The sequence below is a fragment of the Podarcis gaigeae genome (assembly GCF_964106915.1).
Source record: "Podarcis gaigeae genome assembly, chromosome: 1".
Classification (NCBI taxonomy): domain Eukaryota; kingdom Metazoa; phylum Chordata; class Lepidosauria; order Squamata; family Lacertidae; genus Podarcis; species Podarcis gaigeae.
In genome coordinates this window covers 106,017,819-106,043,695 of record NC_139678.1, presented here as the reverse complement: position 1 = coordinate 106,043,695, position 25,877 = coordinate 106,017,819, and the positions used below count along the sequence as shown (strand labels likewise).

Below are 25,877 nucleotides of genomic sequence, written 5' to 3'. Positions count from 1 at the left end.
CAGTGAGGTCACTCTTTCCTTTAATGTATTGCCATGGAAATCTGGCATACGGTGATTGAAAACTGGGTAATCTGATCCCATTCTCACCCCCACAAGCTAATGTGAAAGATTCCTTTTTTATTTCAGAGATTGCTTGATCATGCTCACAGGCAAAGTGTATTGCATAATTTTAAAACCCTATAAGGAATCTATCCAGTTTAGCCCAGTTCAGGCTTCTGCCTTTGGAACCAAAAGGAACTGAAGGTTAAAGGCTGTGCTTAAGTTTTGACCAAGAGCTGTGCTGCTTCTGTTTTTGTTTTCCCTTATCTCTTCTTCCACCACCTTCAGCAAGTTGGTCTAGTAAGTTTTAGATTGAAAACAGCAAAACACTTTAGCAGTTCTTACTTCAGATTACAGATATGAATTAATTCATTTATACTTGGTTTAGTCCAAAGAACTCAGTATTGGCCACCGTATCCTGTAGGGAATGTTCAAAGAGCAATTGAAGATAAGGCTCTACCACCCCCCACATGCCAAAATTATAGGGCAAAATTCAACCTATTAATTCTATTGCACAACAGGGTTTTCCACATACAACCCTCCCCACCCCCTTCAAAAAAAATTTGACTCAGATTTGAATAATAGAATCAGAGAGTTGGAAGGGAGTCCAAGTGTCATTTAATCCAGCACCCTGCAGTGCAGGGATCCTGCCCACAGCTGTCCCTGGGTGGGCTCGAATCACCAACCTGATGCATTAATCCATTGCACCACAGGTAGAGTTTGGAGGACCCGCAGAACAGGACGCAGAAGGCGGCAGAGGCGGGGTCATTCTGTCTAGCAAGCTGTTAGGCTTGCACAAATGGAACATTCCGAATAGTGTCATGTTAAATTCCATACATAGTTTGAAAGTAAACAGTTCATTGCGTATTTGACTTGTATGTGCCTTTTGCATCTTTATGTGTATTCTGCATATATCATGAGAATATACTCCCAAATAGTGTTGTTGATTCCAGCTATTAAAAACCAACCAACCATATCTTTTAAAAACATAGCCACCATAAATGTGTAATGGCCTCACCTGAAGACCCATTTAAGGTCTACTTCTTAGTATGACCTATTGAAATCAGGGGGTCATCTTTCTGATAATCTGTGATTAGGACTGAGCTGGAAAGACTAAAGAATGAAAAATAGCGATGGAATTTTAGCATAGTTTTAGCAGCAGGCACACACACTTTCAGGAAGCCTGTAAAACACGTACAAGCTTGCACTTGTATAACCAGCAGGAAATGTCTATATAAAAAAAAGATGAGGACACATGCCAACTCAGACAGAAACATTATTACACACAGACTTGGTGCTGAGATTAATTCAAGAATGCTATGGGTGCAATATGTATGCTCAAGGTACTTTTAGGTTCAGCCTTTATAATGGTTGCCTGAGGGGCACCTGTTGCAAAAAGGGCCTTCTTACTAATTTTGCCTGGTACAGGAGCTCTGCCCTTTCTTGGAAAAGGATGACTTCATCATTACTATCCATGTACTGGTTACAGTAATCATGAATTCATTACTGGTATATGTCTCTGGAAACCTTGTCTCTGGAAAAGGTTTGGAAACTTCAAGTGACATGAGATATGCTGACTAGTTTATCAGCAGGGAGGCACTGCAATGCACACTTAAGGATTTGCATTGGCTTCCAATTTGTTGGAGTTTCTTCCCCTATAAAGTTCTAAATGGCCTGGGACCAGGATATCTTCTTCCAGGCGAACCTGGCTGGTCACTTATGTATTCTTGGGAAGTTTTTTCACCTGCCTCCACATGCAGAGCTAGGCTGGCAACAGTCTGGGTGGGACAGAGCCTTTCCTGTGATAGCATGCTTTTTCTGGAACTCGTTTCCTAGAAATACTCACAGACCTTCCTACTTTTTTATCCAGGGAAATACTATTTTATTTTTCTGAGCTTCCCTCTGATGTTATCACCATCTGCTAGTTTCATGACTTTTTAAATAGCTGTGGCTTCTTAAAGGTTGTTGTTGTTTTCAAAAAAATCTATAATTATTTTAATGTTTTGTTTTTAAAATTTCTCTGCTGTAAGCCACATTGTACACATACAGTAGAAAGGCAGGATAAACATATATTAAACAGATGAAAATAAAATAATAACACACCCTAAATAAATTCAGCTGTGAGGTAGCAATATTCTTACTGTCCCTAGAAAAAACATGGTCACAATGAGAATCAATATGGTTAATTTGGCAGCACATACGTTTCTGTATTCTCCTCTCCTGTTCAGTGTCTGGTTTTATTTTTATCCTTTGTACTTGTAAGCTGTCCCTCCCAGGTGGCTATCAATTGCCAAGATTCTTTTTCTCCCTCGGCTTCAAGTACCCAGAAAGAATTCTTATACTCCAAAGGCATAAAAGAGGCTGTGTCAGGTGTGTAAATAATTATTAGGAGAGTGACTAGTTAAGAGGAAAGTGAGTAGTTAATTCCAAATCATTTTAGCTGTCCCTTTACGTTTTTACTCTCTTTCTCAAGTTCTTCAGAACACACCCTCCTGAATTCCACTTTTCAGAATGTGGAAGGTGGACTTTTTTCAGATCTGCATTCAAATTCTAGATTCTGCATCGGGTTGCAGCAGGACCAACTAATATACCGTACATTGGTCCAAATGCTTCATTGCCCTAAGGGATGCATTTCAACACACACACCACATGACAGACAGAAGCACCTCCCACTTCTTTGCTGATTTGTGTAGATCACTAGAAGAGCAGGAGTTGGGTGCTGGGTATCCTTCCAATCATGGCATTGGGCTGGATAGAGAGAAGTTTAAACCTGTCAACTCAGAAATGGGCGTTGTCAGGAAACAGGAAGGACCATTCAAGTCTGCTGTCATGCTTCCTAAGTATTTGGCTTTTGCTAGCACTTGAGGAAACATCAGAGCAGCTTGGCGTGCTTCTTGCTGTTTCATGAATGCTCTGATCTGCTCCTCTGATACCATCATTGATGGCACTAGTATGCTGATACCATCATTGCTGGCGCTAGTAAATTGGGGGCTGGTGGGCCTTTTAAAAAGCCTGAGCTCCTTGGACCAGAAGTTCACTATGCTGGGTTACAGGGAGGCTCATTACCTAAATGGGTGACATTTTTATTATAAGTTGCTTCCTCCCCTTGAGTTTGAAATAAAACCTTCAAGTTGGGACTCTGAACACCATCACAGTATTCTTTTTTTAGATGTGTATCAACCTGAAAATAGAAATCAGATTGATTTTGCTTCATTCACCGTTGGTTATATTACACTTTCTAATTATTGAAGATTAACTAGGAGCTTAATCAAGGACAAACTATTTGTTAACACTTCTTTGGAGAATTATATAATACTTTAATACTTTAGTGAAGTTTTAATGTTGCATTTAGCTAAAAGATGTAACAAAGCACCAGTTTTGCTGTAGGCAAAGGAATTGGTAGGGCTGGGGTGCAGGTATACCTTAATCTTAAACAATAATCCCAAAATTGCCAAAGACAATTGGCATGCTAAGCTGCATTTACAACCATTTTACCTCCACCTCAGGTTTCTTCTGACAAGCAAAAACAACTAAGTGTTTTGCAGCTCTTTAAAGACTAACAGATAACTTGTTTTGAGCTCAGCCCATCTCTGATTATGATGAATGAGTCTGTCACTTTGGTTTTGCTAAAATATTGTCTGGTGGGGATTAGGGATTTGACAAAAGAACCTCAATGTTTCTTTTTTGTTTCTAGCCTTTTGAATGTGGTGGCCACCAGAGATGCGGGTGGGGGACACAGAGAAACAGTTTATAGCCAAGTTTGACTTTAGGGGGAATGAAATTGAGGGACAGAGTCTGGAGATGTGAATCACCCTAGGTTGGATACTGTTAAGCATTGGAGCTGTTTCTGGCACTCTGATTGAGAGGTAGTGAATACTGTATGTGATCTGTTGTAGGAGTATATATTTGTTTCTACTATGCTCTGCTTGTAAATTAAAATAAAATAAAATATTACACACCCAGGAAGTGCTGCCCCTTGAAACTTTTCACTGCCCTGAAATGTGGATTGAGTGTCAATATTGTAGTATAAACTCTGACCCATGAAAGCTGATGGCACACTATATTAGCCTTTAAAGTGCCATGAGACATGCTTATACTTTTTTTTCTTTCTTCCAGTGAGCTAAAATGTCTATTCTCCCTGGAACTTGTAAAAAGGAAGCCTGGGATTAAGTGAATGAAAGTATATTAAAAGTGTTTTGACATTTTGAAGTAGAGATGCATTTGCAATATGCAGATCTATTCATCACTCACTAAGAGAATTGCTTATGATCATACTGCTGGACTGCCCCCCCCCCCAATAATTGTATGATAGTGGCAAATGGTAAGCAAATCGTGATTCAGAAAATAGCACGACTAAACAGCCAGCAGAGTCACATAATACAAATCTTGCTGGGCTGTACCACTCCACACATCAGGTGAGGGGGGAGAGTTGTGTATACAGTGGTACCTTGGTTTATGAACTTAATCCATTCTGGAAGTCCGTTCTTAAACCAAAGTGTTCTTAAACCAAGGCGTGCTTTCCCATAGCAGTGGGGGACTCAATTTACAAATGGAACACACTCAACAGGAAGCGAAACATGTTCTTATTCCAAGGCAAAGTTCACAAACCAAAACACCTACTTCCGGATTCGCAGCATTCTTAATCCAAGTTGTTCATAAACTAAGCTGTTCTTAAACCAAGGTCCCACTGTATATACTTTTTTTTTTTTTTTAAAAACCCTCCCTAGCTTGAAACCTTCTCCCACATACAATATGTGCAGAATATTGTGCTCTTTATTTATGAATTTGCATCCCACCTTTTCAGTGTTTCTGTTCTCAGAATGTCTTAGGATAGCACTAGAACAATCCACATACACGAAACCCATCATATTAAAACAGAAGTGAAATGTTTGGCTGTGAATCTGAAGTGGTATAGTTCAGTAAGAGCCACATACTACACTTCGCTGACTATGTAGTAGGCTTTTTCTCTGGAGCTTCCAGGGGTTTCTCTGGCTAGGTCAATATTACAGTTTATACTGGATCTAAATATTGTGTGTGCATGCGTACACATGCGCACCCACCGACACCTGCATGGAAACTTTTGTTGAGATAGCTCCCCAGATTAAGACAAAGGGGGAGAATTATTTCTCGCACAATTGCCAGTCTACTGTGGGTCAAGCTAAGAAGCGCATTGAGACCCTTTTTAAAAAGCATGCTTTAAGTACTGCTACTTTTCCTTAGAAAGGAAAGCAGCAGCTGTTTCTGTTGCAGAGATGGTGATTCCACAGTAAAGCAATAAATAGGAATCTCCCCTTCCTTCCCCTGCATCCTGCATTTTTGCCCCCATCCTTTCACCTGCGTAAAACCCTCTCTTTTTATTGGGAGGTTTTAATCTCTGAATGGGAAGTAAAACCGGCTTTATCCCTTATTCTGTGTCGTTTCCAGTGCCTATTACTGCAAACTCAGCTGATGGAAAGACGCGACTCACTCCCAAGGTCCTTATTAAGGTCGCAGCTTTCATATGAGGTAGAAACCTCTTGTTTCTAAGCATAAAGAGAACAACAACACAGCTGAGAGCAATGCATGGGCTCTCTACACATTTACAATCACATTTCCCGCCCTCACTTCCCTCCACCTACCTCGCCTGTTTTTGAGTATCCTTGGGGAGGCCAACATCTGCAGCTACTTTTTAACTTTATAGCAACATTGGCCATATGCTCTAACTGAAGTGTTACGTTTATGTCTCCTTCATTCCTGATCCAGGGCACTGTATAAGTGGTCTTGCTTCCTTTTCGTCTGTTAGATGTAGCTGGAAAAAGCTTTAAATGAGTCTTATTTACTCTTTAAATGGGTTTTATTGCTTAGAGACTGCAGCAAAAAAAAAAAAAAAAAAAAAGCAAGCTATGAGGTAGCCCACTCACAGCTCAGCTTGTCTTTTTCAACAGAGGCGATCTTCTTTTAGCTAATTGGACTTGGTCACGCATGCGAAGTTACTCATGTGTAGTACAGTATGTCAGTCTAATATCCCACCATGCTTATGAGGTTGCTGTAATTTATTCAAGAGTGACAATGTGCAGCACAGTGTCCTGCCCTGCTCTTTTATGGCTGTCATTTCTGAGGGGAAAAGTAATAATTACAACAATGCCATCGCTATGCATATATTATACATATAAGCGTATGTGGGTTGTTGGTGTCTTTTAAATTTAGCTTCTTTTCTGACCTGCGAGTGCTTAATTGCACAGTTCCGACTGGATTGCATGAACTTGGTTGCTTTTAAGACAACAGAATGTGAGGAAACTGGGCACCTTATTCATAGGACAGGTTCCTTTTTAAAACTGGGTTTTTGTTTTTAAACCCCATGTTCATGCCTTAAAAGCTACTGCACCAGCAGTTCAAGTATTTGTGTGGTACTCCCAGCGGCAGTGTGGGTTAAACCACAGAGCCCAAGGCTTGGCGATCAGAAGGTTGGCGATACAAATCCCCGCAAAGGATTGAGCTCCCGTTCCTCGGTCCCTGCTCCTGCCAACCTAGCAGTTCAAAAGCACATCAAAGTGGAAGTAGATAAATAGGTACTGCTCCGGCAGGAAAGTAAACAGTGTTTCCATGTGCTGCTCTGATTCACCAGAAGCGGCTTAGTCATGCTGGCCACATGACCCAGAAGCTGTACACCGGCTCCCTCGGCCAATAAAGCAAGATGAGCGCCACAAACCCCAGAGTCGTCCGTGACTGGACCTAATGGTCAGGAGCTCCTTTACCTTTAGCCAGCATCCTGAGCCTACTCTAGGGATGGAATAATCTGTCGATTTCAGTTCTCTCATCATCTCTTTTTTCCAGTCTTAAATTCTGCATTCTTACAAAAAAAGGATTTTTCTTTTTTAAAAATTCTCAAGAAAATTCTTATGGATTTTGGGGTAAATTTGTACTAATAAACACATTTTTGTATGTAGTTTTGACTGATGTAACACATTTTGCAACCACATTATCCTGCTATAGTATAATGCATTTTAAAGTTATTTCCATTATTATATTCATTTTTACTTAATGTAAAATGTAGCCATTTTACTGCATTTTTAATAATAATAAAAATAAAATTAAGTGTCTATAAGGGAGAAGGGACTAGGCGTCGGAGGAGGGCTCACTTAACCTCTATTTGCCCTATAACAACTGTTTGAGTCAGAGGGATTTGGCTCAGAACTCCTTCAGCACTAGATTTGAATCTGAAAGCTTCTCCTAGGCACTACAGTCACCTTTAAATCATGCTAAGCATACAATGAAAACCCATCTTTTTACTCCTCTTGATTGCAGATGAACAGGGTAGCGTATTATGAGGCACCTAACTAAAGTGATATGAGAATATACCGATAGATTTAATGTGTAAAGGTAGCCTAACAAATACATTTGGTAGGTAAGAACTTGTTAGCATTCCACAAGAGATTGTATTGCACTTTTTCATTGCACTGGTAACACGTTTTTGTACAAATTTGGATCAGATTTTTGTTATCAGAACTTTATTTCTACCATTTTTGTATAGCAGTGACATTTTCAGTAGTCTATTAAAAATACAAAACCAGAGCCAATAATTCTAATACTGATTAACCTAACCCAAGAAGCTAAGTATGAAATTTCATTCAGTTTTGAGTTTTCTGTAGGATGGAACTCTGGTGATAATGATTATAGCCTCTTTGCTAAGGCTAGTGAATTCTAAATGAAATCATCATTACTTAAGATGGTATCAGACCAAAAGTTAATTCCTCTGAAGTACTCTTTGCAATGAAGTTGCGGCCAGTGTGGGCTTTACAAGGAATTGCTTAAGGATTAAATTGCAAAATACATTTGGTACCATAAATGGAGAAATTACTAGGACTATGAGCAAAATGGTCTTTCAAGTGTATCTTGCAAAGAAGAGAGATAAGTACAGTTTAAGAACAAAGTATGTTAATGCTGGGCCAAAGGGTACTTTAAAGCTATTACCAAACATGTTGAGACTAAAACAGAGAATTCAGTCCTGTTGGTGGTATAAATTAACTCTTTACAATGGGTTTAAAATACCTAAAGAAGTAAAACGTGCTGCAACTCTGTTTCTTTCATAAGAAATTAGGGAGATTCTTTATGTTCTAAACATCTCAGTTAAGCATTATGTGTGGAAAGGTCTCTTCAAGCTTTGAGATAAATTACAAAATAAAAGGTGACATTTCCCAAAGCACAGAAGTCATTTATAAACATGATCCCATGCTTATATGACTGTAATTACAATTAAGATTATACGTGTTATAGTGGAGGGTGAGGAGGCTTATTATTAAAAATGGGTTTATATGTTATATATTGAGAGACTGAATTATTGTTGTATTTGGTTGGCTTTGCCATCAACCACTCACAGTTGCTTAATTGGAAAAACTAAAATTCATATAGATGTTATTACTGTCACAAGTTTATGGGGGAAACCCATTCACTGCCAGTACCAAGAACTGTTTTGTGGAAGGAAAATGTTTTAGGTGAATTCCTGAAAGTATTTGCTCAGTTCCACATTTATTGTGACAAACATATCTGCTGCATGCACTCCAGTTCTGTTCTGCTGTTTCCTCCAGCAAATAAGCAAAATGAGGATTGGCATAGCCAGATGTACATACGTCTGGGAACTCTGTTCCAATCTGGGTTCCAATATGTGTGCATACGGTGTTTAAAGCTGCACGTACACACATGAGTTGAAATAACTAAATTCAAAGCCAGCAGCCAAAGTTTCAAACAAAATTGTTTTCTCTGATCATTGAAATACAAAATGTATTATGATAGCACTAATTAAATCCAACAATTAAACTTTTCTCTCTCTAGAGATCACATATGCCAGAGGGCCCTTTTGAATGTTGAGGGAGTGCTGGGAGTGTGACATGACACAAAATGGCTGCCATTGGGGGAGTGTGGCATACAGCAAAATGAGAGAGAGGGCAGTCATGGTGAAGCTTTCCCCATAACAATGCGAGAAAAGTCTTAACCTGTTTAAATTTTATCTAGAAAATAAGACAGAAGCAGGAAAAATGCAATAAAGGGAAGGGAGACCCATTGCCTCATGTCCAAACAACTCTCTCATCAGTCATAGCTCTCACTTAAGATTTTGGCTAAAAACACAGACAGGAAGGAACAACCATACTGGCTTATTTCACATAAATTACTTAGAAGATATCTGCACATTTTGCTTCATAGAATCATAGAATAACTTTATAGAGTAATGCGGGACACGGGTTGCGGCGTGGTCTAAACCACTGAGCCTCTTGGGCTTGCCAATCAGAAGGTCAGTGGTTCGAATCCCTGCAACGGGGTGAGCTCCCGTTGCTCGGTCCCTGCTCCTGCCAACCTCACAGTTTGAAAGCACGCCAGTTCAAGTAGATAAATGGGTACCGCTGCGACGGGAAGGTAAATGGTGTTTCCATGCACTTTGGCTTTGTGTTGCACCCAAAGCGTTTTAGTCATGCTGGCCACATGACCCAGAAAGCTGTTTGTTGACAAACACTGGCTCCCTTGGCCTGAAAGTGAGATCAACACCACACCCCATAGTCACCTTTGACTAGACTTAACCATCCAGGGGTCCTTTACCTTTTTTACCTTTAAAGAGTTAGAGACTTTTTTAAAAAAGTAAAGCTCAGAGTCTGGGGCCACTAGGTGTACATATGAAGTGGGTGCTAGGTTGACAGCCCTTGTGCAGTAAGTGGAAACAGAGATGCTGAGTTTTGATGGCTATGTAACCAAAATGGGACCAATGAGAAGCAAAAGGGAGGTGTCAGCATGCTTGGGGGAAACCCAGGGTTTTCAGAAGTAGATATAATCGAAGAGTTCTATGAGGGCAAAAATCTAAAAATAGATAAGTGCAAACTAAGTATGCTCCTTGGCCCCAGAATGTTGAGTGTCTCTTATAGAAGGAACAGGGAAATACATGGCAAAACTGGGTTGAAGAAACTAAAAGAAAATATCCTGATAGAAGGCATGGCTTGGCAGTTGGAATCATAAGCAGGACCACACCACACTGTCCCTTTATGTTACAAGTCCCACTTGTAGTATTCTATTTCCTATATAGTGGTACCTCAGGTTAAGTACTTAATTCGTTCTGGAGGTCCGTACTTAACCTGAAACTGTTCTTAACCTGAAGCACCACTTTAGCTAATGGGGCCTCCTGCTGCCGCTGCGCCGCCGGAGCACGATTTCTGTTCTCATCCTGAAGCAAAGTTCTTAACCTGAAGCACTATTTCTGGGTTAGCGGAGTCTGTAACCTGAAGCGTATGTAACCTGAAGTGTATGTAACCTGAGGTACCACTGTACAGTGGTACCTCGGTTTTTGAATGTCTCCGTTGATGAACGTTTCGGAACTCAAACGCCAAAAACCCAGAAGTAAATGCTTCCATTTTAGAATGCAACCTCGGAAGTCAAATGGCTTCCGCTGTGGTACCACCGTATTTTTCTCAATTTTCTCTGTAAATTTGCAGACCGCCCGTTGCGCCTCGGTTTTTGAACGTTGCGGAAGTCAAATGGTCTTCCAGAACAGATTATGTTTGAAAACCGAGGTTTCACTGTATTGCATATTTATTCTTTAATCCAGCCAGAATTATACAGACATATACTACAGAGAATCACAAGCGCATGTTTACAAAATTCCAGATTAAATTGGCCAGCTGCATTTCAGTGGTGGTCCTCTTAAACAGCTTTATTTATCTTACAGCACCGTGTCATGATTGCAGCTCACAGTGAGAGACCATGTTTTAGTCATACAATATTTTCCTTTTATGTTGGCTTCTGCCAGAAACAACACCCTGTAGTACTACTTCCTCTGTCCTGTCCGAAATGCACGACATGGTTACATTACGCTGCTTGTTTCTCTTTCAACTTTCTCAGTGGTTGCAGGTTTTCGTGGGTGAACTCTCAGTGGTGCTGTCATGTCATGTGTTATGCAGTATTAGATGTTACAAGGGAAAAGAAGTAGACAGGGGCTAATGTTTCTAGTAGCATCCATGAATCCACCATATCATGTAGCTCTGGCTTGATCCTCTGATATAATGATAACTTGTTCCTAATAGGCAGTGCTATTTATCTAGAAAAAGAGGTGCTCACCATGAACACCTCCCTTGTTCTCTTATGGTAATGGTGCCACTCTGAGAGGTGCCAGAACTGAGTTCTGGTGAGTTCTGGCTGAAAAAAAGCCCTGCTGATAGGGACTCTAATTTTAAAAACCATTGAAATTGTTCGTCAGAGTAGTTCCATTGCACAAACAGAAGTCCTTGTGCTCATAGACCTTCCGCCTACTTTCCCTCTTCCTGCGCTTCCCCATGCCATCCCCAAATCTGCTCTGGAGACTTGGCAAAATCCCTAGGACACCTTCAGGGAGTGTGCTGGGAGAGGCAAGGGAGGGAAAATTCTGTTGCGCAGCCACCAGCCAGGAGTCCTTTTGCAAACGAAACAACTTCATTACATACTGTCCATTGGTTTTGTCACATGACTTAATAAGAATGTGAACCGCTTTTCTTGCTGTCTGAATTGTTGAATCACAGGCCTGTCACTCAGCTACCCATGCTGCTGTAAACATAGAGGTTACTCTGACACAGCTCTCTGTGAAAGCAAAACCCACATTCTTTATACAAAATACTTGTGCAATGCTTAGTGAGAATCAAGGTATTTTTAAAATTACTCTGAATATGGTCAACACTCCTGTAAGGGAACTTTAAGGTTTCCTGTTGGAATTTCCTCTTTCTGCCGCCAACTAAGGACTGGATAATGTATCTGCCCAAGTCAACAGCCAGCCGTCCATTGTTACATTGTGGGTGAGGAGCTTGCCAACTAGCAAAGCAGCAGAAAGACGCGAGTGTGTGACACGTTTCACATCTAATCTTTCTAAGGAATTCTGAGGTCGCTTTGTGCTCTTTCCCATCCAAATGGGATTTAAAGTTGGTTTTGAGTCGAGTTGAGATTTAATTATTGCACAGATTTTATATTTGAATATTCTTATTAGCATATAAAGGATGACCTACTATAGAGCAGCACAGAACATCTGTTTCATTGGCTCAACCTTTAAACTTGCAGAATTATAATGGCTCCCGTTTGCCATCTGGACAGCTTTAAACCAGCCTAACCAAAGATTTTTTTTTTCCAAATCCAGCTAATTAATTTTAGTTCGGCCTCTATCCTTGGCAATGAGGAATTTGCTAGAAAGCTTATTTAAATATATTAGCAAATGCAGATGAGATATGATCTTGTTCCTTTTAGGAGAGTTGGCAGGCTTGCTGTTAGCAAATAAGGGTTTTACTTGTAGCAAGTGGGAGAGTTGTCACTTTCTCTTTGTTTTACATTGGCACTATCTGCTTGAGATTATTATTTTTTTTAAGGTAGATGTGGTCAGAGGTAGTTATTAGAGAATATTATGTACAAAAGCCAGCAATTTAGATAAAACATGTTTGGGGTTTATTGTGACCATACTCTTTAAATGCATTGATTCAAGTTTCAATTCCAAAACGTATGGCATTTATAGTACAGTCCTATAGTGCAGTAAGCCCCACTGATTTCAGTTTATCATAGACAAGTGAATGCATGGTTTATTTTAGGAAATATACACCCCACCATTCCATTATGTTTGCATTGCTTGAGGGTAGCTACAACAATTAAAAACAAAAGATCTTAAAAATGGAAATGGACTTGGCACATAAAACAAAGGTCTGCCTGACTCATCTACATGCTTGCCATATCCTGGAATTTTAAAGTACCGTAATAGGTTGAGAGGGAGTAAGAAAGGGGGCCCAAGGGATAAGGTATTCTACAATCTGAGGATGCCCTCTCTCTTCTTCCAGCCAATTGTGCCTAAGCCCTGGGCAGGACTTAGTGATGAGGTTCTCTGGTAGAACTCAGGGAGTGAATAGGCTGGTAGACAGGAAGACTGTCTCCAGGTAGCCCTGATGCAATTCCTATAGGGCTTCACAGGTTAATCTTCAGTACTTAGAATTGTATCCGCAAACAAGTTGTTACAGAAGAGGACCAATATGTTCCCATGGTCAAATGCCTACTAGCATCATTGCTGCTGCATTTTGTACAAACTGAAGGTTCTGAAGACTCTTCAAAGGCAGGGTGTAGTAATACAATCTGGATGTAGTGAATGCATGTGTTACTCTGTCTAGATCTATCTTCTCAGGAATGGGAATAGCTGGTACACGACCAGCCTAAGCTGCATAGACCCCCTTGGCCACAACTACTCTCTGGACATCCAGAGGCAAAGCCAGATTCAGGAGCACTCCCAAACTGATTTTCAAGAGGAGTGCTCCCTCATCCAAAACCAGCTGAATCTCAGTTAAATCAATATCTCTCCTGACCAGGTGTATATCTGTCTGGTCTGGATTAAGGATCAGTTTAGTAGCCCACATCCAGACCATTATTTCACCCATTGTTTCGCCTACACATCCAACTGAAGAAAACCCAGATTCATAAATCCACAAACAGAAAGTAGTCTCTGGTTGGTGGTATAACCTTAGTAGCATGGGATATGAGAAACCTTTGTTTACATTCTTGCTTCCTTGCAAGTACAAGTAGCTTTATAGCTATTATTTAGCATTGGATTGTAACGTTAGTGCAAATTACTGTGCTTCACAGTATTTGATTCCCACATGGTTACTAGGGTTGTGAATGTATGCACATGTACTTGGGAGTAAGGCTTTCTGGATTCAGTGGGAGTTGTGGCCCAGGAAATATTAGTAGAATCAAACTGAAAGTCATTTTAAAACAAACAGTTCTTAATTATGAGAGTATAACATTACCTTTGATTGCACTTTTATAAGCTTTATCCTTAAAAAAAAATCACAGTAAAATATGCATGGCTGCTGTAATACTTGTCCTTAGAATCCGTTTCATATGATGAGCAATGTGAAATTCTATGAACAGGGTACACACTAGACAAAGAAGCCCCTATACAAAAAACACATGAATGTGACTCTCTCTTTCTAAAGTATTGTCCCAGTCTTATAAATAATTTGCTTTTTTGTTCAACAGGTGTTAAGATGAGTGGAAGGGACCTTCGAGGATTTACTACATCTCCCAGGAGTAGCGATATAGGTAGACTTTTAAAATCCATTTCAATGTTCCATTTCCACTGTTTGTGTTACAGCTTGCCTTGCTCAGTATTAGCCAGCTGTATTAGTAACACAGAGATTATTACATAGAGTTTATGTGGAGTCCATGGTTTATGAGATTTATCCAATAATTCTATGCTCTGGCTTCTAGGAAACTTAGCTGACATTGCTTGATGAAGTTGTTTCTACTTTTGTGGGGGGGGGTATTTGCTTCCCACAGTGGCAGCAGTCAGCCTCTCTCTGCGATGGACAGAGGCATCATGGGGTTTGGCAGGAGTCCTGCTCTTGCAACATTTAGCAGGGGAAGGACCATAGTTTGCATGCAGAAGGTCCCAGGTTCCATCCCCAGCATCTACAAGTAGGGTTGGGAGAGAACCATACCTGAAATCTAGAAAAGTCATTGCTAGTCGGTGTAATGGTAAAGGTAAAGGAACCCTGGACGGTTAAGTCCAGGCAAAGGCGACTATGGGGTGCTTTGCTCATCTCGCTTTCAGGCTGAGGCAGACGGTGTTTGTCCACAGACAGCTTTTTTGGGTCTTGTTGCCAGCATGACTAAACAGCTTCTGGCTCAACCGAACACCATGACGGAAGCCAGAACGCACGGAAACACTGTTTACCTTCCTGCCAGAGCAGTACCTATTTATCTACTATCACTGGCCTGCTTTCGAACTGCTAGGTTGGCGGGAGCTGGGACAGAGCAACGGGAGCTCACTCCGTTGCGGGGATTTGAACTGCCGACCTTCCAATCGGCAAGCCCAAGAGGCTCAGTGGTTTAGAATACAGCGCCACCCGCGTCCCTACTCGTCAGTGTAGACAGTAGTGAGCTAGATGGATCAATGATCTGATTCAGCATAAGGCAGCTGCCTATATTCTTTACATTCTAATTAGCAGATAGTTAAGTGTTGTGCAAGCCACTGTCTCAGTGACCCAAATGGCGGTTACATTTTTCCTTCTTGCAAGCAGAGGTCCATACTGAGCCTGCAAGCTTGAACTGATAGGCACTATAATATGTAACAGTTCATTGCTTAAGTGACTATTGATATTTCTCTAGCTTCACAGGCCTGGAAGTTCAAGTGTTGGGTTGCTGAGACAGTGGCTTGCATGAAATACTTATTTGTATTTTTCAGGAAGAAAACCAAAAAGCGTCATGTATTGTCTTTCCTATTCATGTTTTGTTATAATTGCAGTGGAGTAACTTTGTTTTTAAAAGAGAAAGTTCTTTTGTTCTCATTGTGTTTCAAAACACATAATGGCTGGAGACTTTATTCATGTTTGAATTGTTTTATGCTTCAACTAGAAAGCTTGGCGGTTCGTATGAAAAATGGCCTTAAGAGTTCCAAGTATAAACCTGTTGACTACGAGCAGCTACTTGCAATGACTGAAGCCAAGAAATTGGAATCTGCTAACATTCTATTAAAGGTAAGTGTTGTGATTTCTGATGGATGTAGAATGCAACTTTAGATGTTGAGGGTGAAAGTGTCATAGGAGCTGGTGGTTGATGTACGCACAAGGAGATTCTGCTGTCCATAAGTAAAGGTACTGAAAAAATATATAAAGTGAGTAATGATGGCTAGATATTGGGTAACAGAATTAACTGTTAAATGACTAACTGCGAAAGGTCCAAGTTTACTTCTCATGGCTTGTTTACAGGAGTGAGGTGGGCATGATTTGAGCAGCCACACATTGTGTTTGTGGTTTGGCTCAGTGTTAAACCTGAAGCTCCAATAGTATGGATTTAGTCATTGTTGTCTTCTGTGAAGAAAGGGTTTCTGTCTCTTAATACTAGCAAAGAGCTGCTAAGCCCAATGCTATGGGGGCTAGATCTAAGGCTCTATAATAATGTGAGGGGTATTTTGTCATCCAGCAGCTCACCTGGGAACAGTTGCTACTCTCCCTGGATGAGCAGGAAAGTAGCAAATTGCAAAACTGTTTTTCGACTGTTTTTACAAAACCGATTAATATGTGGGGGTAGCCCACAAGGTTTGTGCAGGTGGAAAGGCCTTGACAGACCAGATACATTCCCGTCCTTATGTCTTATGTTTCCTGCCTTGTATTAAACTATAGTAACAGCAGAACGTAATGGCTAGGGTGTGCATAACTGTAAAATTATTCACCATCATTTTTATAGATAGAACATGTAGCCGAAGGTAAAATGAACAGTGTTCTTGTGAGCTGCTTTGAACACAAACATTAGATTTAGATGACAATCTTATATACACTTAACTTGAGAGGAAGCTCTGTTGAACTCAAAATGACTTGCTTCTGAGTCAACATGTACAGAATTTCTCTGTTAGCTGATTTTATTTTGTAGTATTTTCTCACTTAGGTGGGACCTGCAACCAATTGTTGCAGTGTGAAGTGCTTCTTTTCAGGATTTCTGTCAGCTGGCCATGAACTTTTGCAGGGTACACTGCTCCATTCTCCATCCCTCGCAGGTTTTCCATTCCCTACCCCAATAGTGAGTCACAATTCTAGTACTCGGGTATCTGGGCACATAAAAATGTGGTTCAAGGTTGCCAGTGTAAGTCTTACAAGCACACCAGATACTCTCACACCTCCAATGTTAGGATCATCCCATCATAGCAACAACTTTGGTGGGCCCAATACGACACAGGAATACCATTCAAACGTCTGCGTAGGTACTGGAAATGGCTTAGGAAAGAGGGAATTTGCAGACTGGATCTGCTTGGCTGGCCCAGGGACTTCATATGCTGCAGCAAAATTGTGGCTATTTCTTTTTTTAAGAGTATGCCAGTGGTTTTTAAAATGTCGTGTGGGTTACAGTTAGGTGGTTCTTCCTGCTTGCTAAGAGGGTGCTGTGTTAGCTGTTAGAGCAGAAAAAGACTTTTGGAGTTGTAGAGTAAAAATAATTGATAGAAAGATGAACATATGAAGAGGCCCACCTAGTCCAGCATCCTGTTCTCAAACTGGCCAACCAGCTACTTATGGGAAGACTGCAACAGGACCTGAGTGCAACAGCCCTCTCCCCACTTGTGTTCCTCAGCAAGCAGTATATAGAGTCAATCTTACTCTGATACTGAAGGCAGTACATAGGTTTCATAGCCAGTGTTAGAAACTGAGATATAAAAGCTAGGAGCTAAATTGCACCTTAAACTTAGGTTATGGGTGCAACAATGGAATGTCTAGATGCTTTTTTTAGATAACAAGAATACAAAGCTGAAAATGAATGAACTGCAGCTAAAACATTATGTTCATTTTTCACATTGTCTAGTCCTTCCCCTGCCCACCCCACTAATATTCTTAAGAGGGTCTCTTCTCCAGTCTTCAGAGAGTAGCTGGAAGTGGGGAGGCAGAAAAAGGTCCTCCTTTCCTTTCACTCTGCAGTTTTAATCTGAAATCTTAGGCACAGTACTGCACCCAGACCTCAGAAACTGCTCGCGCTAATGAAATTCGTTGTCGCAAGCTGCACCTATATACTATTTATTTATTTATTTATTTATTTATTTTATTTATTTATTCATACGTACATACATGCCCCGCCCCTCTGGCTGGGTTTCCCCAGCCACTCTGGGCGGCTTCCAACAAAATATTAAAATACAGTAGTCTATTAAACATTAAAAGCTTCCCTAAACAGGAAACAATGGGAGTTTCGAACACTGTTCATAGCTAGTAGCTATCGATAGCATTATCTTCTGTGACTTTGTCTAATCAAATTGGTGGTTATAACGACAACTAGTGGGGGGAAATTCCATGTGCTTTGTGAAAAAGTACTCTTTTGCCTGTTCTGAATTTCGCACCATTAAGTTTCATTAGTTGTCCCCTGGTTCTCATATTATGAGAGGGAGAAAAACTTTCTCTGTCCATTTTCTGCACACGATGCATAATATTTTACACCTGCTGACTGTTTGTGTAAACGAAGCCCCACTTGCTGATTTGTTTCTGCCTCAGAACCATTCTGATTTCTTAACTTTTTCTAGATCTGTAGAAGCCTTTCTGAAGTGTGGCAGCCAGAACTGTAAACAGTATTCCAAATGCACAATATGTTTGTATAACAGTATTATGCTATTGGCAGTTTTATTTTCAATCCCTTTCCTACTGATCCCTACTATGGAATGTGCCATTTTCACAGCTGCTGCACACTGGCTGACATTTTCATTGGATGATCTGCCTTGATTCCAAAATCTCTTCCCTGGTCAGTCACTGCCACTTTAGACCACAGAAGTGTGTATATGAAGTTAGGATTTTTTGCCCCAATCTGAATCACTTTTCACTTGTTTCTATTGAGTATAATACCCATTCACTCAGTATGGAGAGATCCATTTGGAGATCCTCACAATTTTTTTGTTCTTGCTACCCTAGCACCAGCAAACATGGCCACCTCACTTCTTGCCCCAACTCCAGATAATGTATGAACAAGTTAAAAAGCAGAGGCTTCCCATCCTTCCATTGTGAGAACTGACAATTTATTCCCATTCTCTGCTTTTTGTTCTTTAATCAGTAACTGTCCTCTTATTATATGGCTACTAAGCTTACTCTGGAGTTTTTGGTGGGGGGCTTTATCAAAAGCTTTTTGAAATAAGTAAACAAACACATGGTGTCTCTCCCAAAACGTCTCTGGCACACCATGGGCAACTGTGCTTCATGGCGCTGACCCCATCAGTGCTATTGGTTTTTCTGTAAGTGTGCTAAAGCCATTATTCCTTGAATCTTTAATTTGCTGGTTCTGTTGGTTTTGTGCTTGTAGGGACAAAGTACGTATTATTTTTGATTCATACAAGCAAGAAAAGAGAAGGAGCTGGAAGCAACATTTGTGTCCAGATATATGTTTCTTTAGGGCGGCTTTTTAGGAATATCCCCATATTTCTAGGCTTTTCCATTTTTTTTCCTGCATTAGCCAAGGGGAAGAGAGAATGAGCTATGGTGAGGGACACACTTCAAATTAGATAGTATTTTCCTGTTTCCATTCATAGTTCTTGGCATTTGCTAGTCATGTGACTGTGTCTCAAGGTTATTTACCTCTGAGTACGAGTTGCCATGAATCACGAATGGGAGAGAACTATTGCGCTCAAATCCTGCTTGTAAATTTCCCATAGGCATCTAGTCAGCCAGTGTGAGGACAGAATGCTAGTCCTAGGATCATGTGCCGTAGAAAAAGAATGTGCCTGGTTGTTTTTTAAGGAGTGTGTCATTTTTAAAGCAACACTGGAAGTATAGAAAGGGGAGAGAGAGCAATAGAAAAGAGAAGAGAGCAGTAGTCGAGTCACAGTGATAATGGAGAGCTCTAAGCATTTCCCCCCATGGGGAAAATAATGACATCACACTGTACTTTTGTTGGAACTGGAATGTGTCATTTCTGCAGATGCTCTGTTTGTTGCTTAAGCTGTAGAGTGCATATATCCTGCCAGGATTGGATGTGTTTTCACTGTCCCCATAAGCATCTCCCAATGGCTGCTGCAATTAGCTCTAGTACTCATGCCAGTTCACGCTGTTTCCCTTGCAAGTTGTCACTGATCCCTTCCCTGCCGGCTCTACAGACAGAGACATTACAGTCTGCATGAAAGATCAGCAGCGTCAGCACACTGAGAATCCTTGTGGCAAAGCAGAACGTACTTTTAAGCATGGACACAAAGATCCCAGCAGAGGAGTTGTGTTTCTGCTTTATATCTGAATTGCCAAATCAGCACTGCAGGAAGTTCCTGGGTAGAAGGCAATGGTTTGGGGAGCTTTGCACAATCTCTACATGGTGCTTCCCACCCCATAGACAGGTCTGAATGACAAATGCATTACCACATCTTTCCCGAGTAACACACTTCCACATGATGTTTCCAAGTGGAAAGCTGCTGTCATAATATGTTCAAGTGTGTTTGCACTTAATGTTTTGGATAATGTTTTGCTTTCTCCCATTCCAAAGAGCTGGTGTCACTAAGGTTACTTCTTACCGTCAACTTCTTCTGGAATGGATGTGGTAATGATAGTAATTACATCAGTATGCGATAAAAGGAGTGCAAAAAACCTATAGACTTGGCTTTGCCTATGATTCCAGATCCTGCAGGTTGGCGGTTTGAATCCCCATGACGGTGTGAGCTCCCATTGCTCAGTCCCTGCTCCTGCCAACCTAGCAGTTCAAAAGCATGTCAAAGTGCGGGAAGGTAAACGGCGTTTCCGTGCGCTGCTCTGGTTCGCCAGAAGCGGCTTAGTTATGCTGGCCACATGACCCGGAAGCTGTTTGCGGACAAACGCCGGCTCCCTTGGCCAATAAAGTGAGATGAGCGCCGCAACCCCAGAGTCGTCTGCGACTGGACTTAATGGTCAGGGGTCCCTTTACCTTTACCTATAGTTAGGAACATAGGAAGCTGCCTTATACTGAACCAGATGACTGGTCTACCTAGCTCAGCAGCCACCTAGGGTTTCAGGCAGGGGATATTCCCAGGCGCTGCTCTGGTTAGCCAGAAGCGGCTTAGTCATGCTGGCCACATGTACGCCGGCTCCCTTGACCAATAAAGCGAGATGAGCGCCGCAACCCCAGAGTCGTCCGCGACTGGACCTAATGGTCAGGGGTCCTTTTACCTTTACATATTGCTGTAAAGGTTTCATATATTTTATTATTAAAGGTTTCATATATTTTATTATTAACTTTATACAATTCCACTCAATATCACTGTTCTCTGGGCACTCGACAAAACTTTGAACAATGAAATACCATGGTAAGATCTAATATCGCACTACTGGATGTGACAGAATTCCCATTCTTCCTCTTGCCCCTCCATCCGAATTCATTCCAGAGGGCACCCCAACCCTTCGGATTTTGGAGGCACGCAGGGGAGGAAAGATAAGTCCTGTTTCTGCAGAGTGTGGTACAGTGGTTAGTGTGCTGAACTAGGACCTTTGAGACCAGGGTTCAAATCAATACTCAGCCCTGAAGCCTGCTTGGTGATCTTGGACCAGGACTATCTTTAAGAGAGGGAGAAGCATGTGTACCATCTTAAGCTTCTTGGAGGAAAGGTGGGATATAACTGTAATTAGTTGATTTAAAAATAAAATATCATGAAATAAATTTCCAAGGAAGAGAGGAAAATAATAGATAACTAAATAATAATTATTATAAGCAATGGCTTTGGTTTAAACAGCAGAATCACACATACACCATTACCATGCAGTAAATGTCAAAGTGCACATTTATAGATGGGATCCCAATTTATAGTTTTGATTTGAGTCAAAAGAAAAGCTGGAAATATTTAAGCCAGCTTTCCTCAACCTGGTGCCCAAAGATGATGTTGGCCTTAAAACTCCCATCAGCCCCAGGCATCATGACCAATCGTCAGGGATGATGGGAGATGTAGTCCAAAACCTTTGGAATGCACAAGGTTGGAGAAGGCTGGTATAACCCACGACCGCTTAGTTATTGGTTACTTGCTTTATATAGCTGGGTTTTGTTTTGTTACACTGTTCTAAGTGTTTGGTTGGAAGACATATACCATGTTGGTATATTTATAGGCACGTTAAAAATAATATTTGGCTTTCTTTGAAATAGACATAAATTGGTTGTGAGTGAACAGGTAACTTATTATTACTTTTTTGGTTTCTACACATAAATAGTGGACTAGATTACTGACATTTGCGAGTTTTGTGTTATGCTTGAATGGCAGCTGGTGGCTGGATGTGCAAAGCTGAGAGCAGCAGCTGGTACAGCATGAGGTAGATTGGGGCAGTGTATAAATGGCCTTTGTTTCTAGAACAAATTTCCTTTTAATTTAACTGTGGTTCTGATTATTCATGAGCCATTGACCTACAGGAGCAACCAGAGCCTTGTTTTTGAAGAAACAATTTTAGAGGCCCGCAGAACTCATCTTATATTTATATAAAATTATAAATTTATTATACTTACTTTTTAAAAAAATAATCTTCTACCTAGATTAAAAAGACTGAACACGCTTCAAAAATCAACAAAGAACAAATGCTGCAGAAGCGGCATAATCAAGTGTGGTGGTCAGAGCACAAGAGACTGCATAGAAGCCGGTAAGAAGTGGGAAAGTTTGATCAAGCAATTCAGAAATTGATAGTACAAGGCTAAGGTGCAGCAGGCATAGCTTAACAGATATCTGTTAAAAGATAATTGAGCGTATAATGGTTGGTGAATTTTAGCCTTCTGAAAACATACCAAATGGAAATATCTGTGTCATGTCAGAATTAGTAGGGGAGGGGAGATGGAAGATCTGATTTACATACCACTTCTGGACAGTGAATGGATTGACACTACTTACTGGGGTATGGAGACAGGATGGCTGCTATAGCACAGTTGAGAACAATAGAATGCTGCAACCACAGGGATGTTCCTGTGATATTGTGAGGAGCCGGAAAAGTGGAAATGCCTTTTGGAGAAGGAGGGACCTGGGTAGCAGGTTATGCTTCCGAAGGACAGGGTCACCAGTATATGAGAATAGACTTGAGCACAGGTTGGTGCTGGTAATTGCAGCAGCAGATTGGGCTGGCCAAGGTAATTCTGAGAACTAGGAAGTGAGACTTCTTGCAGTTCATAGTAGTAGGCTATAGAAAGATTTCCCACCTAAAGAGACTTCTAGAGAACAAAACTGATTTATGATGGCTTCCATGGTGGGAAGGGGAGCAGAAAAGCCTAGAAAGTGACCATAAGCCAGAAGATTGTATTCCTCCCAAAACATATTGTTCAGGAGAGAGAGAGGATCCTTGACATTTCAGCCCTATAACTGCTCTTACACATCTTTTGAGAAGTCATGTACGGGAACTCGAGCACAGACAAGGCTTTTCACAACCTAGATTGAATCTGTGGCTGGCCTGATGCAGTACCGAGGCAAGAAAGGAGGCGTTAGAGGATGCAGAAAAGGTGGTAATGTTCTTCAATTTCAGCCAGGAGGTTGAAGCTGGGTAGTTGAAACAGGACAAGTGAAGATACTAGATGTGAGAAGTTAGGAGTGATATACTAGGATGGAATATAGATGTGCACCTGGCAATAGGGGACCAGATTGAGTCAAATATGGGTTTGTTGCATTTTGTACCAGGATTCTGGTGTAGGAAAGGCATAGCAAAATGGGGAGTGAATACAGAAGAAGCATAATCATTATGGGCAGTCAGGCCAAGGCATAAAGCCTAGATATAAATCAGCCCCCACCCAAAAGCAATTCGAAGAATAAGGGAGAAAGAGAACTTTATGGGTGGATACAGTGTACAAAAAGTGGTATTGGCACTGGAAATACTGAAAACATTTTAGGTGGACTAAGTGAACTGTTTCACTTGAGAAATACTATTCTAGTTCCTGGGAATCCATTGGTGAAGATTTCAGTTCACTTTGTTGCCGCAAGAAAAGGATGTTAAGAAAGACATACAGTATTCCATGGATCTATGAAATGTAGTTGCATTTAAGTGAATGACTAGCCTTGGCTTTTTTTCTTCTGTTTGGTCTGTGGATATGAAAGAAATGAGTATGTCTGAACCAAAATTCTTCATTTTAGGAAAAAACTAGAATCTGAACTACAAAACCTCTTTGATGAAGGAAGTGAATGGCTCTTGGACTTGTGGGGCTTCAGTAAGTACTTTCTCATATTCTTTCTTGATTAAACCAGGTCTTTATAAATATTTATATGCTGATGGATTCAAAATAAAATTGCACATGAATAATGTAACTTAATATTATGAGATGGAAGGTTTTGTCACCTCCAAACCCAATCAGTTTGTCATCCTGGGTGCTTTTGCTTGGACAGAAGAAAACAAACCCTGGCTGTGATGAGGTGTCTTTCGTGTTTCAATTATTATTATTATTATTATTATTATTATTATTATTATTATTATTATTTATACCCTGCTCATCTGGCTGGGTTTCTCATAACTGTGGAGTTGAGAGGGTAAAAAGGGAAATCTAGTGCTGTTTCTCATAGAATTGTAGAGTTGGATCTGCTAGTCCAACCTCCTATAATCCAGAAAACTCACTAAAGCATCCATGACAGGTGGCCATCCAATCTCTGCTTAAAAACCTCCAGTGATGGAGTGTCCACCACTTTCCAAGGGAATCTGTTCCACCGTCAAACAGCTCTTACTGTCAGAAAGGTCTTCCTGATGTTTAGTCAGAATCTCCTTTCTTGTAACTTGAAGCCATTGGTTCAGGTCCCATAAGCAAGTCTTTGGAACAGCTCCAAAGAATGAACTAAGGGCTTGTCCACCCTTCTACTTATCCCATGCCTAGAAAGCACGGGTCCGAGTGGTTTTGTGTTTGCCCCACAGCATGCCCCTAGAAAACACTCTCTTTTCCGCTGAAGCAGAACAAACAGCGATCTGCGAAAAACCCAATTGTCATTTGGTTCAATTCATCAGTCAACCATGGGTTTTCCTGGGGAAAAGCAGTGTGGCAAACAGAGACTTGGACAAGCCTTGAGTAATGGAGTCCTTCTCCAATGGCCATCCTCAGGATTACCAAAAGGAGATGGATAGGCAGGAATACTGCGCTCACTCTGTTTTATTCTTTGACAAGCCTGTTGTTGTTGTTTAATTAAGAGAATTAATTTGCTGGAAAAGGCACACTAATAATTAATTGTCTTTTCTTAAACCCAAGCAACATTCCTAATTTGTATTTAATTTATTGTAGAGTATCAGTTATCAAAGGAACTGGAAACATTCCAAGCAAACACAGTGCAACCTATCTGGCAGCTTAGGGAAGATTTGAGGTACCGCCTATTGGAATGGCAGGCCAACTACCAATGCCCAGAATATCAATTTAACCCAGATGCAGTGTTGGAACAGGTTGGTTTGCTTGCTTGTGTCAGTCACCTATACCCATATTTTCTTGTTCTGCAGATAGGAATGCAGAACCTGTTAAACAGAATTATGCCATCGGGGAGAGCCACTCTGGATGGTGGCTAGAATGTTGGCCTAGGGCCTTGGGAGGGCCAGCTTCAGATCCCCACGCTGCCAGAAAGCTCAGTGGTTGACCTTGGGCCAGTCACACACAGCCTGATCTGCATTGCAAGTGAGGCAGATCCTCACGGTGAGGATAAAGCTGGTGGGGAGAAGCTTCCTGAGCTTCCTGAAGTGGGTTGGTGGGAGAATAAAAATGCAATATATGAAGTAGTGAGAAATGCCAGCCGCAGTGATGCTTTTCTATCACAATATTTCACAAAATCAGGTTGCATTTGTGAAGGAACAACAGAAAGTAGTTTTGGAAAAACTTAACCTGGAGAAAGAAGTTTTGGAACGAGAGCTTGAAGAGTGCACCAATGAAGTAAGAATATGAAGACATTCATTTGTTTGAATTTAATTGCAGGAACAAGAACTCTACTGAATTTACTGGTTAACAACTTCTGATTTTTATTGTAGGTACTGGCATGTTCTTCAGGAGAGAGGCCTGCACTTTTTTGCGAGATTCCACCACAGTTATTGGCCTTGGAATGCCCATATCCTGATTTGAAGGCTTCAGTGTTGACAGAATTTCACAAACTGGCAGATGAATATTGGTTGAAGTTCCAAGAGATTGATCAAGACTTAAAAGTCATATCAAGGTAATAGAATCTGATGTCATGTTTCTTCAAGGGCTAGGCAAAACGTTTGGGTATTGAAGCCTTCTGATAGGGGGGTTGGATTTACATTACTTCTCTTTTGTTCAACACAATGGCATAGTTGACTTTCTGCCCAGCTCTAGGGGATTAAATAGTCAGGAACTGTTTGCACAGCTGAGAGAACGGTCTCTTTCTAAAGTGCCTTGTCTCAAGCAATAAGCGAAATATTCAAGAGGGTTAAATCACCAGAAGTATGGTTTGTGATAAATGCCTTTGTGTTTGCTATGGA

General features: G+C 40.9%; 1 protein-coding gene across 9 annotated transcripts in view; it reads left to right on the top strand.

Annotated features, from left to right (window-relative positions):
- The window catches only part of CCDC148 (coiled-coil domain containing 148), a gene marked incomplete at its 5' end in the record, with an annotated part of 108,540 nt that overhangs the window by 19,294 nt on the left and 63,369 nt on the right, over nucleotides 1-25,877 (top strand). For 7 of the 9 annotated variants that reach the window (XM_083707794.1, XM_083707793.1, XM_083707791.1 and 4 more), the window contains 7 exons: nucleotides 14,029-14,091; nucleotides 15,406-15,527; nucleotides 21,982-22,085; nucleotides 23,555-23,628; nucleotides 24,682-24,836; nucleotides 25,219-25,314; nucleotides 25,410-25,591. In XM_083707794.1, the coding sequence (XP_083563920.1) occupies nucleotides 14,029-14,091; nucleotides 15,406-15,527; nucleotides 21,982-22,085; nucleotides 23,555-23,628; nucleotides 24,682-24,836; nucleotides 25,219-25,314; nucleotides 25,410-25,591 (796 nt within the window). Of the gene's footprint in view, nucleotides 1-13,191; nucleotides 13,359-14,028; nucleotides 14,092-15,405; nucleotides 15,528-21,981; nucleotides 22,086-23,554; nucleotides 23,629-24,681; nucleotides 24,837-25,218; nucleotides 25,315-25,409; nucleotides 25,592-25,877 lie in introns of those variants that run through there. The other 2 variants (XM_083707799.1, XM_083707792.1) reach the window with 2 other exon arrangements.